Below are 14,110 nucleotides of genomic sequence, written 5' to 3'. Positions count from 1 at the left end.
GCCACCAAAACTGCTCCCTGAATAAGGCTTTGTTGCATCTGATACCTTTAAAGGTTTCATGTACTGTCACTCCAGTTGAGCCCAAAGAAATGAAGGAGCTACGAGCCGCTCAACACGCCGCTATACACACAACAACGACTCTCCGTCCACTGATAGTTCCTCCCGAACTGTGAAATAAGATTGGAGACCTTCAGGCAAGTACCTGCGCGAGGGACAAGGCCTATTTACGTACGCGTTCACGTTCTGTAAAATAGAGTAGGCAATAACCGCTTGTTCAAAGTGCTCTTTTGTCAGCCAAGTTTGTTTAACCATGGAAACTATTTCTTCTTTAAAAGTAAACTTTTCATCTGCAATATGAACATGCATTAGCGAAAGAATATCGGCTACTTGCTTTGATGAGCCGTTCTGGTACTCCACTGCGAATTTGTACTGGAGTAGCTTTGTACACCAACGTGCGATTATTCGAGGGTGTCGGCGCGAGCCCTGCGAAGTCACAATCAAAACGAGTATCTGATAATAATTTCACAGCTAGAAGCCCCCCCTTCCTAACACACAGAGTAATGCATGCCAATGCTTGATGCCGAAATGCACGCAAGTGCTTCATTCTCACTAACCGCGTATTTATTTCAGTCAGAACAGTATGCGTAAAGCAAAAGCAACAAAAGAAAGCCTAATATCGGTGGGCTGCTTGCAAAATACTTTCCCCAGACGAAATTCAGATGTATCAGGTGAAATGACGATTCGAAGCAGAGGATAAAACGTGTTGAATACAATATTTGAAAAAAAATATCGCCTATATAACGCGGAAACTTTTATCCACCTCAGCAGACCAGCTGAAGCTATCATTTTTTGAAAGAGAACCCTCATGTGGTCTACCGCCTCAGCCATGCGTAGGACAAACGTTACGTAAAATCCACCAGTTTAAAAAATGGAGTTCAGTGTCATTGCAAGGAACTGGGGCTGCTGGAAGCCACGTCCATTTTATCTGAATGTGCCAAAATACCACAACATGTCACCATGTGGCCCAAGAATTAGAGCTCTTGAAAAGCACACACGCATTTATTGCTGAGTTTGAGGCCTGCGTCTTTGATACGCTGTAACACTGCCTGTAAAATATTAAGTGATCCTCAGGCGATTTGCTAAAAACCATGCCATCGCCATTATAAAAGACATCAGTCGCACGTTTGCGAATGGTTAGAAACATAATCTTTTGGAAAACTGCAGCTTTGGAGGCTAGGTCATAGCAAACACTTTTGAACCGGTTCAGCCCTTCGTGTGCACTAAAAGCTGTCAAGTGCCGACTCTCAGGATCCAAACGAACCTTGTGATAGGCAGGCACTACGCCGAGTTGATGAAAGTGTTGGACCTCACATGAATGAGTTGCTTGACGAAACTCATCCATGTGAAGGAGTGTAAAGCTGTCTGCAACGATGACCTTGTTAGATTCACATAGATCTACACAGAGCCTAATACTTCCCTCTTTGTTTTGAATGACCACTATAGCGGACACCAGTTATGTCCCATCAATACGCTAAATGATGTCGAAACTGCAGTTCAGAAGACGCGTGGTCATAACAGGAAAGAAAAGTTTTGATGCTAGTGGCTCTTAACATTGTTAGCAAAACCTTTAGCAAGACCTTGCTCATTTGACAAGAGCTAGCAAAACGTTTACTCAAGTACTGATAGCAGCTGCATTATTGCTTCTAACGGATATGTGCGGGTTACTTCGGCATTTGCTACCTTGCTCATCTGAAAACACGGCAGCTGGGATACTTCAATGTGCAGCTTCAAAGCTTTCCCGCCATTCAGGCAATAAAAGAAGTGCCTTGTTCGACGACGTAAAACAAGAGCAATGTAGTGCTATTTTCGAAACAGACCTCAAAAAAGAATCAACCTTGAACTAAAATTCGTCTTTTCAAGTAATCCAGAAGGGCCACACGGGGAACGGGAAAAAGTGGCACACGAAAAAAACACTGGTCAAGTACCAGCTCTGAAAAAAAAGAAACTAACGAACTGGATTCGACCAATACTTTATACGAGACCCGGTCAACTTGAATAATATTGTGAATTACAGCTGTAAAAGGCTGCTGAACCACAAGAACTTCTACGGTTTTATCCAGCGAAGGGTTTTTTACTGAAACCTTGTGAAGTTGCTGGTGACGACTTCTAGTTGCAAACATCTTCAAAATGTAAGATAGAGCCACAAAGAATGAGTTATTTTCCTTCATTTGGGCAGACTTTCTATGACGCGCGACGCTGCCAAGAACCACATCTAAAGCAGTGTGAGGAACTTGCGATTTACAGCGAATTCGACAGACAGCAATCTCGAGATAAAGGGTGTTTCGCATGCATGCCTGGCCCATCACGTTGACCTAAAGTGCGAGGATGGGACCGGGAATGTGGTGGCTGCGACGACAAACTGCCTTTCGCGTGAGACTGCACAGATGCACAGATATAGAAAGCTCTTTTTCTCTGTTGCATGCTCACTTTGACTCGTGAGAGCAACTGCCTTGTTGAACGAAAGCGAAGACTTTTCTTAAAGGAGACGTTTCCGAAGCTATGCGAAGACACACCAGCATCAAACTGCCCACGTAACGACTCTTCTTGCCACAGAAAAGAAGGCATTGCGGGAAGCTCAGTAAGCGTGGTCGCGTATTCTTGACGAGACTCACTCGGAAACTAAATGCAACAATGAAGTCGGTGGCTCTTGACGATTACGTTGCAGGTTGTCTTGAAGCGATAGGCCAGGGGAGGAGCTATTCTCACGGTGTCTCACAGAATTCAGCCTCCACTCATCGGCTTGAGCCCACCGCCTGTTTTCAGTCTTTATTCTCCAACGTCATAACACCACGCAGATTTCACAACTCTCGACACAAATGACAAAGACGGAATTCGTTTCGCCACAATATTTATGCACACCATAAATATTTCTGGCCCTCTAAGAACAAGTGGATTAAGAAACTATCTCCATGCAAGTCAATAGTTTGTTGAAAGGGGTTGGAGCTTTCAACCACCGGTAGCCTTATGCGCCGTAAGATAGCAAAATCTAAACCTGCTGCTCACGCAGGCGTTCCCTTTAACAGTGGAACCGTCTCCACAACTCTGAGGCAGTGCGTGGACTATAAGCAAGTTAGCCCTTGATTCAGCATCAGCATGGCTACCAGCTTGACGCCCCAGAATGGTTGTTAAGCAATCCACGCATCACTCTTCAAACACCTCAACACATTGATATGCACGTCCAAGCTTGTCATATTTGTTTGATACTCCTTTTCCTGTTAAATTTGTGCACTTTGTTTCTTTTTACACTGGGAATGTGCTGGCGGTTCGGTGCGTCGACGTGACCAGGAGATCCATGACTGCATGACTTGCCGTATTTAAAACTGACCGCGCTAAAGCGAATTGGCACGAATGGGACACCACGAGAATAGCTCGCCAGGGCTGCTACCGCGTAGTGATCCACGTGAGGCATAGCCTCACTTCACGCTTTTTCAATGGTATTTTCGGCAGCCCGTGAAACAGGCAGAATATTGATGATACGCTGGCCTATGGGTCTCAAATTATGCGGTAAGAGAGCCTTGCGTCGCTCTGGTTGAAAGTCGGAAGCACCGGAAGCCAGAAGGTAGACCTTGAGCATGTCGTGCTATTAAGACCATGGATGCATGGAGAAATCCGGTGAGATGATACCGGCAAAAACGTTCAGTTAGGCGTGGCAGGTGTACATGCTTATCCCAGGGGAGCCATATCGAAAAAGTTTCAAAACACTATAGTCAACATTTTATGGAGGAGGGACGTGAAACGCACAGATGTGTAGCGATTGAATACTGCTTTCTTTATTCAGTGCTCTGCAAATACATCCAAACACAAATACACAGTGTTTCCGAACTAAACACTTAATGAAAAACTGCTGGATCGATGTCCAATACTAGAGGAACAAATATATTGAGAACAACGTTAATCGAATCATTGCTTTCACAACAGTAATATTGTACATTGAAGTGCTGCTGCCTGATTAAGACATATTCGGGTGCCTTCTAAGTTTCTTGTTTTCGTATATTTGAAGCGCAATACGCGTTATATGTGAGGAATTTCTCAGCAAGCATCAGCGACATAAAGCATATCTATCTATCTATCTATCTATCTATCTATCTATCTATCTATCTATCTATCTATCTTTCTATATATCTATCTATCTATCTATCTATCTATCCATCTACCATCTATCTATCTATCTATCTATCCTATATCAGCTCACGTCTAGGGGCTCTCGTAACCGTTTTGTGGTTGCTATAGATAACGAAGTTCTAACGAAATGACTTAACTGCACGACAAACGAAAATAAGAGATCACCACTTGAATAATGTGACATGCATGCTACGACCAGCATGCTTCCAATGCCAAGCCTGTGTAGGTGTTCTTGCGGTTATTTTTTTACGTGTATCGAAATTGTGTGTTGTGACAGCAGTGTAAGAATAATATGTGGGGTTCAACGTGCCTAAACCACTATATGTCAGCGACAGACTCCGTAGTGGAGGACACTGGAAATTTTGACGGTACGGCATTCAAAATTAAAAACCAAATTAGTATGCTGAGACATTTCATTAGGGCGAACAATATTAGGTGGTTCCAACATCAAAATTATTAAATACACGTTTTCTGTGATGTGCCTACACGCCATGTCATGTAGTGCTCTCTACACACCAAATTGATATGCTGAAACATTTGTTGACAACGAAAATGAATGACATGTGGTAAAATAAATGTCATGACCTCCACGCTATGTTTGATAAGACCCCAACGTCGAGTCATGTCGCACACGCTATCAGTTCAATAGCTTGACCTAATATTGCGCGACTTGTTTAATGACCATTATAAACTGCAGGTGGCAATATGAAAATTGTGATGTGCACCTCTTGGCTGAAATGAGTTTCATGTGATGCTCATTGTGAGAAACAGGCCGGTTTCTTAGCTTCATATATTCAAATGTTGGTATTGCATCATGTGACTTTATGCGAAACATGAATGACTGGTGGTAACGTGAAAACCACGACATGCATGTTATGTCTCGCTTGATTTGGGAGCTCGGGTCATGGTTTCCTCGTGGCCATTTTACTATACTAATGGACAATGAAAACTGTAATGTGCGACTGCACTCTATCGCAACATAATCTCCTCAAGTTTTGTTATAGTCCCATTTCACTGTCAGTAATTCTCAGCGCGAACTGTGACTGCAGTGTTCGGGAAGCTTGGGGATTGCAGTAGATCATTTCGTTAGGATTACACCCACTTAACGAACACTAAAAACTGTTCTGAAACCTAGGTGGCCTCTAACGAAAACGCTAAAATATTCGATTGCACGTGTATAAATGGCGACACCCTTTGCCACTTGTCAGTCGATCGATGGCCGACGATCTGATCGCCGCTATCAGTGCCAGTGTGATACTGTAATCTGTCTTGCCCTTTACGTTGCGTCAAGTTCAGCAGAGTAAACAACTTAATCGGAACATTCAGCCTGTGACTTCGTCCACGTCACGACCATGTGTAAACATAAACTCAACCAGTGGGAAGATCAAAATCAATTATTTACTGATTTATATGTGGAGTTAAAGTTTAATATGATTATGAGGGACGCTGTAGTGGAGTGTCCCGGAAATTTCTACCACCTGAAAATGCTGTAGGCCTGTGAGCACACAGGCCTAAAGCATTTTCGCCTTCACCAAAAATGCAGCCGTCGCATCCGGGATGTGATACCACGACCTGCAGGTCAGCAGCCGAGTACCTTAGCGACTAGACCACCACGACAGGGCGAGATGAAAATCAAGACGGATATTTAATTGCAGCATAATTGACATGACGCTGTCAATCATGCTGCAGTAAATATGATCACGAATGATAGATTCTGCAATGTACAATCCAGAATAGACGTTCCAGTAGCCTAGCTTGTACTAGATTGTGTATGCATGGTACACATGCGACAGTGAAACACATAACATGACATGCCTGGCTTCCTTTGCCTGAAAGTAAAACAAGGCTGTGAATGAAGCACTTTGATTGCCACTTCGCTTTACCTCGCTTGTGACAATGCGCAAGGTCTGCCGGATAAATTATTTGAAATACTAGTGAATGTTTCCATAATGCTTTTTGCATTTTGAGTCAAGCTGGTTAGAGTTTGGTTAAAGCTGCATCATCTGCATGTGAGCGTTATAGCCAGATTTTGAAGTGTGGCCCTTGCCTTAATAACTTGAAGAGCAATTTTGCCCATGGTGCCTTGGTGTTGTTGCAATAAACGTTTGCCAAATGAAACCACTTTTGTATTCATTGTGTTCTTACACCATTCTCTCTAGAAGAAGCAACATGCCGTTTCCTGCACTTCCACTTGCGACTTGAAAATATCTGGTTTTCATGTCTTGGGAGGGCCACGCAAATATGTAATTTGAGAGTGGTGTTTTGTTTGTAGTTTTGCACATCGTTATTATGGTGCCAAAGGTGTTGACGATAACTTGAATGATTAGGCAAAGCTAACCTCGCCTGTTGCAACACCTCAACCACCACTACCACCGCCACCGAGTATGAATAATAATTTGACAAAATTATATTGCTGATTCTGATTTGAACTGTTCGCTCAATCTTCTGGGACGAAAACTAAGTGACATTACTCAGACAATGGTCACGGTATGTTAGTTTAACGTATCCTTTCTATTCATGAGTTTCATTTTGTTTCTACGCCAGATCAAAGTATTTTTGTGTAGCTCTGGCTGCGAAGGATGACATAATCAAGTCAGAAAAGGTAGAATGTCTTTAAAATGCAAACATCATGAACAATTTATGTTGTATTATGATTGCAATGTGCGCAAACGTTAGTTTTTGATAATTTGCCCTTTTATGAAACGTATCAGCTCGTATAAATGTCTTCTCCAACCCTTTAGCCTTATTTGTGGAGCTCTCATTCGCTCTTGAAATAATTTCGTTTCCCGGGCCAGGGACCTAATCTTGACAGCATTCTCCTGATCAATAGGTTGAATTCCGCACGCCTTGGTGTTTTCTATGACGAGTGATGCTTCTCTGTGTGAGGTAGGCTCACATTAAAGAAACGAACGCGCAAGGAATTGATCGAACAAGCACTGAACGAGTGTATCATTGCATGGTACCGTTTGCGAACATTAAAATGAGCAATGTTTCAATTGAGATGAAAGTACTTGCCCGTTTCGAACCAGGAACAGGGGCCTCTTCAGGACTTGAGAGGGACGCAGGCTAGAACGAATACAGCGTGACAAATATGAAAAAAACCCATGCATGCAGGTAATCAGAAAACATGATTCATTTTGAAACAATTACAATGTAGCAAAATGGAAGCAACAAAGGCAATTAGGAATGAAAATTACTTGCACAGATTGTGCAACATTATAGGGACACTAAAGAAATATACTAAGTCGAATTTGATTGCGAAATTATTGGTACAAAAATATCCTAGTAGAACTTTTGTGCAAAGGAGATGCTTTTTCGTTAAATAAAATCAGGTTTTATTTGCGTGCATTGCGTTACCACACTTCAAATTACCCGCCTCAAGTGAAAATTTTTACGTCACTGTTCCCGTGTACAACGTCGCTCAGCCTTACTGCATGGCCGCTGACACTAGTAGCAGCAATGCGAAAGTAGCGAGAGCCACAGCAGCAACAACGGAGATAAAACAACTTCCTGCAATGGCCTCCAAAATGGCAGGGGTGTTTTGTTCAACTAGGCCCCCTAGATTTTATGAGCTCTCTAGGTCAACCAGGAAAAAATTGAACTTTTGAACCACTTGTGCCATTGCCCTAATAACTTTCGGCGGTTATTTTTTCATGAATGAAACAAAAACAAAAAAGCAGCATTTTTACGTCTCTTGATGCACTGAAGGTTCTTTAGTGCAGCTAGTTTGAAGACTAGTGAATAATTGTACGTGGTTACTCTTGCATATTTGCAATCAATTTTTGAATGATCTCGTGCCACAACTGTTCGCGTGAATTTACAGTATTTCTCGATAAGTAGGCTGCTGCTGTTCGTAACAATGTCCTTTTAAACGTTGTCATATATTCAGCTATCACTCTGACATAAAGTGTTATTTGACTTCAGTGTCCCTTTAATTTGCTGCTGCTTACCTAAATTGTAAGCTTGTTCCTGTGGTAACAGAATATATGCCATGTGTACTGTCCAACTTAGGTTTACAAAGTCTTTTTTTGTGTTTTACCGCCAATATGAGAATTGGGAATACATCTATGTCCATTTTCCAGCCTCAATATGATTTGAGAGCGCATGCTGAATGTGATGAGTAGTTTCAGAAGTACGCTGGATGTCTTGGGGCGTACCAGTGGCTGCGCATCAAAAATATCAGTGCGTTACTTTTCCACTGGTTTCTAAAGCATTAGTACGCTTTTGTGATTTGTATTGTGACACTGCGAAAGAGATTTTTTTTTAAAACAAGTGCTTTTAGGGTCTCGTGAGGTCCTTTACTATTTTAATAATTATTCTGTACCGTAGCTTGCAAGGCATTTTCATCTCACTTAACCATTGCGACAAACACCGAAGACATCTTGTATTGAGAAAAAAAAAGTGACGGTGTAGAACCGTGAATAACGCTTTGATGTTCGGTCCTATGATTATTTACTGTAGGTGCGAAGATAATCGCATAGATAAATAAAATAGTTACAGCGAAGATCAACTGGACAGGCTGGTCACTCATAGTCTGTTCGTTTAACGTTTGAGGGTATACTGTAAATAAAGGTAAATCAGATCCGGTAGCATACCTACTAACAAAAAATGTGCCTCATATTCTGATGCCTACATAATTCTTCTCATAGACTAGAAGAAAGGTACAGCGACGTGTCCCTTTAGAGATGCTGGCGACGCGCAAGCAGATTGGTGTTACTTTCCTGTGCAGTACAAGGGAAATGTCTATTCAGGGTAACCAAAATCACGTTGCGTATTCAGTGTTCTGAGGGATCGTGCAAAAAACGGTAACAGTTTCCAATGTTGCGTTTATCACCAATACCCGAAAACCAAAAATGATATGTGTGGCGACTCAAAGTGGCACTTCTGTGTGCAGGGAAGAGAGCGCATGCACCCGCCCGAGGAAGCTAACTTCGAGACAAAGAGTGATAATAAAAGTGAGTCGTTGTTTCGAGCGCGAGTTCCTCACTTGCGCAGCTGTGCCGAGCGTCCCGTCTCAACATTGGTGACCCGGAATACAGACACAGTGACCGGAGTGTTGAACGAGCCGCAATAAAGATTCAACGTTTACGATCGACGCCCCTCCGACAGTCTCCTCAGTCGACAGTAGGCTGTCCCCATTTTGGACTGCGGACGCCGAACTTCGGTTCATAAAAGCGGAATCTCAGTTCGCAGCCAGATGAATCACAGCAGACCTTAAAAATACCACTACAAAGTGAGCAGTCTGCCGCCCACCCTAGCCAGTGAAATCAGGGATCTGTTGCTCGCTCCACCTGTCGAAAACGCATAAGGAACGCTAGCAGAAACGCTTGTTTGCCGAGTTCAGGCTGGTGCACAGAGGCGAGTAGCGTGGTCACGCGACCATTTCCGACTGGTCGCAAACAGTCGCGAATGGTCGCAGACGGTCGCAAAGCGACTGCTTTGGCTTGTCGCTTCTTGACCGATTTTTCATTTGCAAGACTGCAGTCGCAAAGCTGCTGGAAGCAATCAGAGATGCTCAATTTTTTTTTCTTTTTATTGCGCTGGCCTTCTGCCTCCAGGTACAAACGAGTGCGTTTCTCTGGATCTGTGGCACTAATGCCACCACGGGAATACTAGGCTTAGAGATAGCAGGGCGCAGCAGCTCATGCAAAGTGTCGAATTTACATGGCGGCATTCGCAAGCTAAACACTATCAAATGAAGAGAAAAAAAATTGTTCAATATATCTTTCGCCCTTATTCAGAATCGTTTTAAGGGTGAAACTCGTTATAGCGGACATTTTCACCTCCAAGGTTGGTCTGGTGGGAGATTTCTTCTGTGAGTTTTTGAACAATAAAAAAATTCGGAGCGTGCGCGTTGCCTAAAAGTCGAATGCTCCTGTCTCTCTTTTCCCATACGCAGCCATTGGCGTGCACATTGAGCACTATCTGACAAAAAAGGGTTGCTACGTTATACTCGCTGGGTGTAACCTCTTTATTTTAGAAAGGTTCAGCGAGCGTTGAGCCGCATTGCCATGAATACATGTGAACTAGTATAAACCATGAACTCAAGGTGGTTATAGGTGGGAAGTAGACCCGAAGCGCAAGCCGTAAGAAAGTGTGCGTGTGCCATTTCTTGTTTAGTCCTTGGAATGTCCACTGGATGGCGGTGCTTCTAAGTGGGGAATATATGATGAAAAGATGCGAGATGGTGGTACTTTGAGTGTTGAATAGATGGATGAACGGACACACAAACAGATGCATGGATGGACGCATGAACGGACGCAGGGCCGGATGCATGGACAAATGCAGGGATGGACGCACAAACAGACGCATTCATGAACAGGCAGATGGACGTATGGACGGTCATAAAGACGGACGCATGAACGGACGGAAGCAAGATCGAATGGACAGAAGAAGCATGCTTCGTCACACTCTCCATTATTCACTCCGTGGATATGCTGCCTTGTTTTTTTCGTCTTGAACTTGACTTGTCACCGCATTCAATGCAGCACGTTTAGAACGCGTCTGTGCTTCATCCCTTGGCACCGACTTAAGACACCGCATTCGAGACGCGTTTGGGCTGCATTGGAGGCTGTGGCAAGAAAAAATACATTCAAGATCGTTTCTAAATACGCACGATTGTCGGAAATAGTCCTCGCCATCTCAGCGCAGCTTGGGAGGTGGGCGGTTTGCATGGCCGGCAAACTCTGGCGATTAAAAGGACGGTCACAACCACCACCGCCTTTTTTTTTGGCGGCGTCTGCACTGTCAGCGCTCACACCGTGGCGGAATGCTCCAGCACCATGACAATCTCTTGTTCTTCGCTTGAATCGAACTTCTTGACAATCTACGCTGTGCGAGAACGGATGAAAACAATAAATGCGGCACGCTCGGTCTGCTCTGCTCACTGTGCTGGCGGCGATCAGCTGACCGACAGTGGTCTCCAGAGTTCTCAATGATAACGAGATCCGGACGTGACTCTCCGGTGCGGAAACTTCCGATCGCTCACATGCAGCCTCTGACGGTGTAAACATCAGTCGCTTTTTGCTCGCCAGTCACGAATGGTTGCGCGACCACTGCTAGTCGCCGGTGCGCACAAGCATTTACGCCCTCCGAACCACAACGACTGCAGCAATTGCTTCGTGGCAGGGAACTCGGCTACCGTAGTCCTAATCAGCTTTTGCGGCACATGCAACAGTTGCTCGGCGAAACATCAACCACGATAGATAAGCATTGCTCCGAGAACTTTTTTTTGCATAAGTTGCCTTCAGCTGTCCACATGGCCGTCGTTGCCTAAAAGCACAGGATTTAACCGCAGCCGCTGAACTTGCTGACAAACTGGTAGCAATGACCCCGCCCACACACATGGCTGCCATACAAGCCCAGCAACCTCTAAACGAACTTCAATAGGTGCGTGAGGAGACTTCTGGACTTGCCGAAACAGTATCAGCTTTGCATGCAAGCAAAAGCACGCAAACGATAGTCGAGATTAATACGCCGCTATCGTAAAAGCAGCCAGAGTATATCAGCTCGTATCGTCGGAGGTTTGGAAGTAGTGCGCGTAAATGTATACCATCATGCGTGCACTCGGGGAACAGCCGCGACAGGCACTAAGGGCGACCAGTGCTACTACGTTGCCTCTAAGTCTTCCCTCGGTATTCTTTATTACCGACCGCAACAACGTAGTAGGTTTCTTTAGTTGACACAGGCGCGGAGGTAAGCGTTATATCGGCGTCCCAAGCTAAAAGAAAGAAACCTATAGTGCATCGTCCTTGTAAGCTGTCAGTAACACGGTGTTAACATATGGCCATCGTTCACTGTCGCTGAACTTCGGCTTTGGCAGAACGTTTAGCTGGGTGTTCATAGCTGCTAATATCAAATTCGCCATACTAGGCGCATAATTTCTCCAGTTGTTCGGTCTGTTGGTCGACGTCCGCAACTAGCGGCTTCAAGATCCTGTTTCTCGGGGAGCGGTACAAGGCACGCCGTGTTGGCACCCCACTATCAGCCCGGCCTTGCATAGTCTGGCTGGAGAAGCGTACTTCACCGCAATACTACAAAAGTTCCCAGAGCTGACGCGACAGCCTCAGCCGTCTCCAGGAGTAAAACACGGCGTCCTGCATCGCATCTACACCACAGGCCAACCGGTCTATGCGCGACCACGGCGCCTATCACCCGAGAAGCGGCGGTTGGTCAGACAGGCGTTTGCCCGCATTATGGGACTCAGAATAGTACGCCCTTCATCCAGCCCATGTGTGTCACCCCTTCATATGGTCCCAAAATGAACAGATGGTGATTGGCACCCTAGCGGGGACTATCAAACGCTGAACCGGGTAACCGTGCCAGACCGCTACGCAGTCCCGCACATTCATGACATGACCTCCTTACTGCATAGTGCTACCATTTTCTCTAAAATAGATCTAGTGCGAGCATATCATCAGATACCCGTAGTACCAGAGGATATTTCCTAAACCGCAATAACAGCACCGTTCAGAATGCTCGAGTTCGTACGCATGTCTTTCGGCTAACGCAACGCCGGCCAAACTATATTCAACGGTTTATAGATGGCGTTGTCCGTGGCCTCGACTTGAGCAAGTTATACCTCGATGATCCTCTGATTGTTAGCAGTATTCCTGAAGTGCACGAACGGCATGTGCGCTACGTACTTTAGCGACTGACTGAGAACGGCATCGTTATATATACGCAAAGTGCGCGCTTGGTACCGACGCCATCATTTTTGGACCACAGCAATACAAGTGCTGGAATACAGGCTCAGGAGGACAAGGAAGGAACCTGTATGGCAGTTTACACAGCCGAAAAACCTCCGCCAGCTTCGAGAGTTCCCGGGACTCGTGAATTTCTACCGTAGGTTTATCCCAAAATGCGCCAACAATCTTCACCCTCTCCACAGCCTTCTTGCGGCATCTGGATCAAAGGCAACAGCCATAAGTGGAACGACCAATCCACAAAAGCATACCAGATGATTAAGGAAGCTCTCTCAAATGTTACCATGCTCACGTACCCACAGCCAAGTGTTCCTCGATGCGTCATGGTGGACGCCTCCGATGCAACAATTGGAGCCGTATTTCAGCAGAGGGTGAGCGGAGTGTGGGGACCAATTTCCTTCTTCTCCAGAAAACAGAGCCCATCGAACGAAGGTACAGCACCTTCGGTATGGAACTGAGGTTGAGGTTGATGTTGAGGATGTTGTAGGTAGCCGGCGGATCTAGCCTTGCATAATTTGCAGGTAATTGCCCCGCTGGTTTTCTCTTTGCTAGTTGTTGCTAATGTCCTCTGTTTTTTACCTAAACACGAGCAGGCTTTTAAAATAAAATTCATGCATAGCACGACGTAATCCTGCATAACACGGCGGCCTTTGTCCTATTCAACTTGCAGTATTGTTCCGGTACTCTATCTCGCTGCACTATACGCCAAACATATTTGTGACTTATCACCAGTCACATGCGAGCTCCATAGCAATCGAAAATTTCAAGAGAAGTCGTGACACCTATTTCTTGCATATTGAGGAACAACGCGAAAACACAATATCAGTCACGCTGTCGCATGGCGAGCCTAACTGTTGCAGTTCTTCAAGTAAACCTTGTCATTCCTTCTTAAGCTCACGACATTTAAGCAAATAGTGTTCTATATCACCGTTTTCTTTGCACATCGAGCACCAGGCCGTCGCGGAGAGTCTGATCTTGTGGAGCCGTGCTGGTGTACGCGCTGATCCCGTTCAGATGCAATGAAGCAAGCAGGCCTCTTCCCTTGGTAGCCCTTGTGTCACACATGGCTGTTGAGGCATCAGCCATAACGAGTACAAATGCTTATTGACAGCCGCTCGTGAGATACGCTGATGGTCTTTGGGAGTCTTCATCGTTGGCGTAAGCTCCAGAGCATTCCGGGCAAGTCTGTCACCCGCCTCATTACCCGCTATACTCACATGTGA

At 45.0% G+C, this 14,110-nt stretch overlaps 1 protein-coding gene across 1 annotated transcript in view; it reads right to left on the bottom strand.

Annotated features, from left to right (window-relative positions):
- LOC142765971 (uncharacterized) overlaps positions 1-14,110 on the bottom strand; it is a 214,937-nt gene that overhangs the window by 74,568 nt on the left and 126,259 nt on the right. Inside the window, exon 9 of the mRNA XM_075867779.1 lies at positions 7,198-7,248. Coding sequence (XP_075723894.1) covers positions 7,198-7,248 — 51 coding nt within the window. The remainder of the gene's footprint in view (positions 1-7,197; positions 7,249-14,110) is intronic.

This window comes from Rhipicephalus microplus, chromosome 6 (assembly GCF_043290135.1).
Source record: "Rhipicephalus microplus isolate Deutch F79 chromosome 6, USDA_Rmic, whole genome shotgun sequence".
Classification (NCBI taxonomy): domain Eukaryota; kingdom Metazoa; phylum Arthropoda; class Arachnida; order Ixodida; family Ixodidae; genus Rhipicephalus; species Rhipicephalus microplus.
Note: the sequence above shows the minus strand (reverse complement) of the source record. Positions and strands in the feature narration are given on the sequence as shown.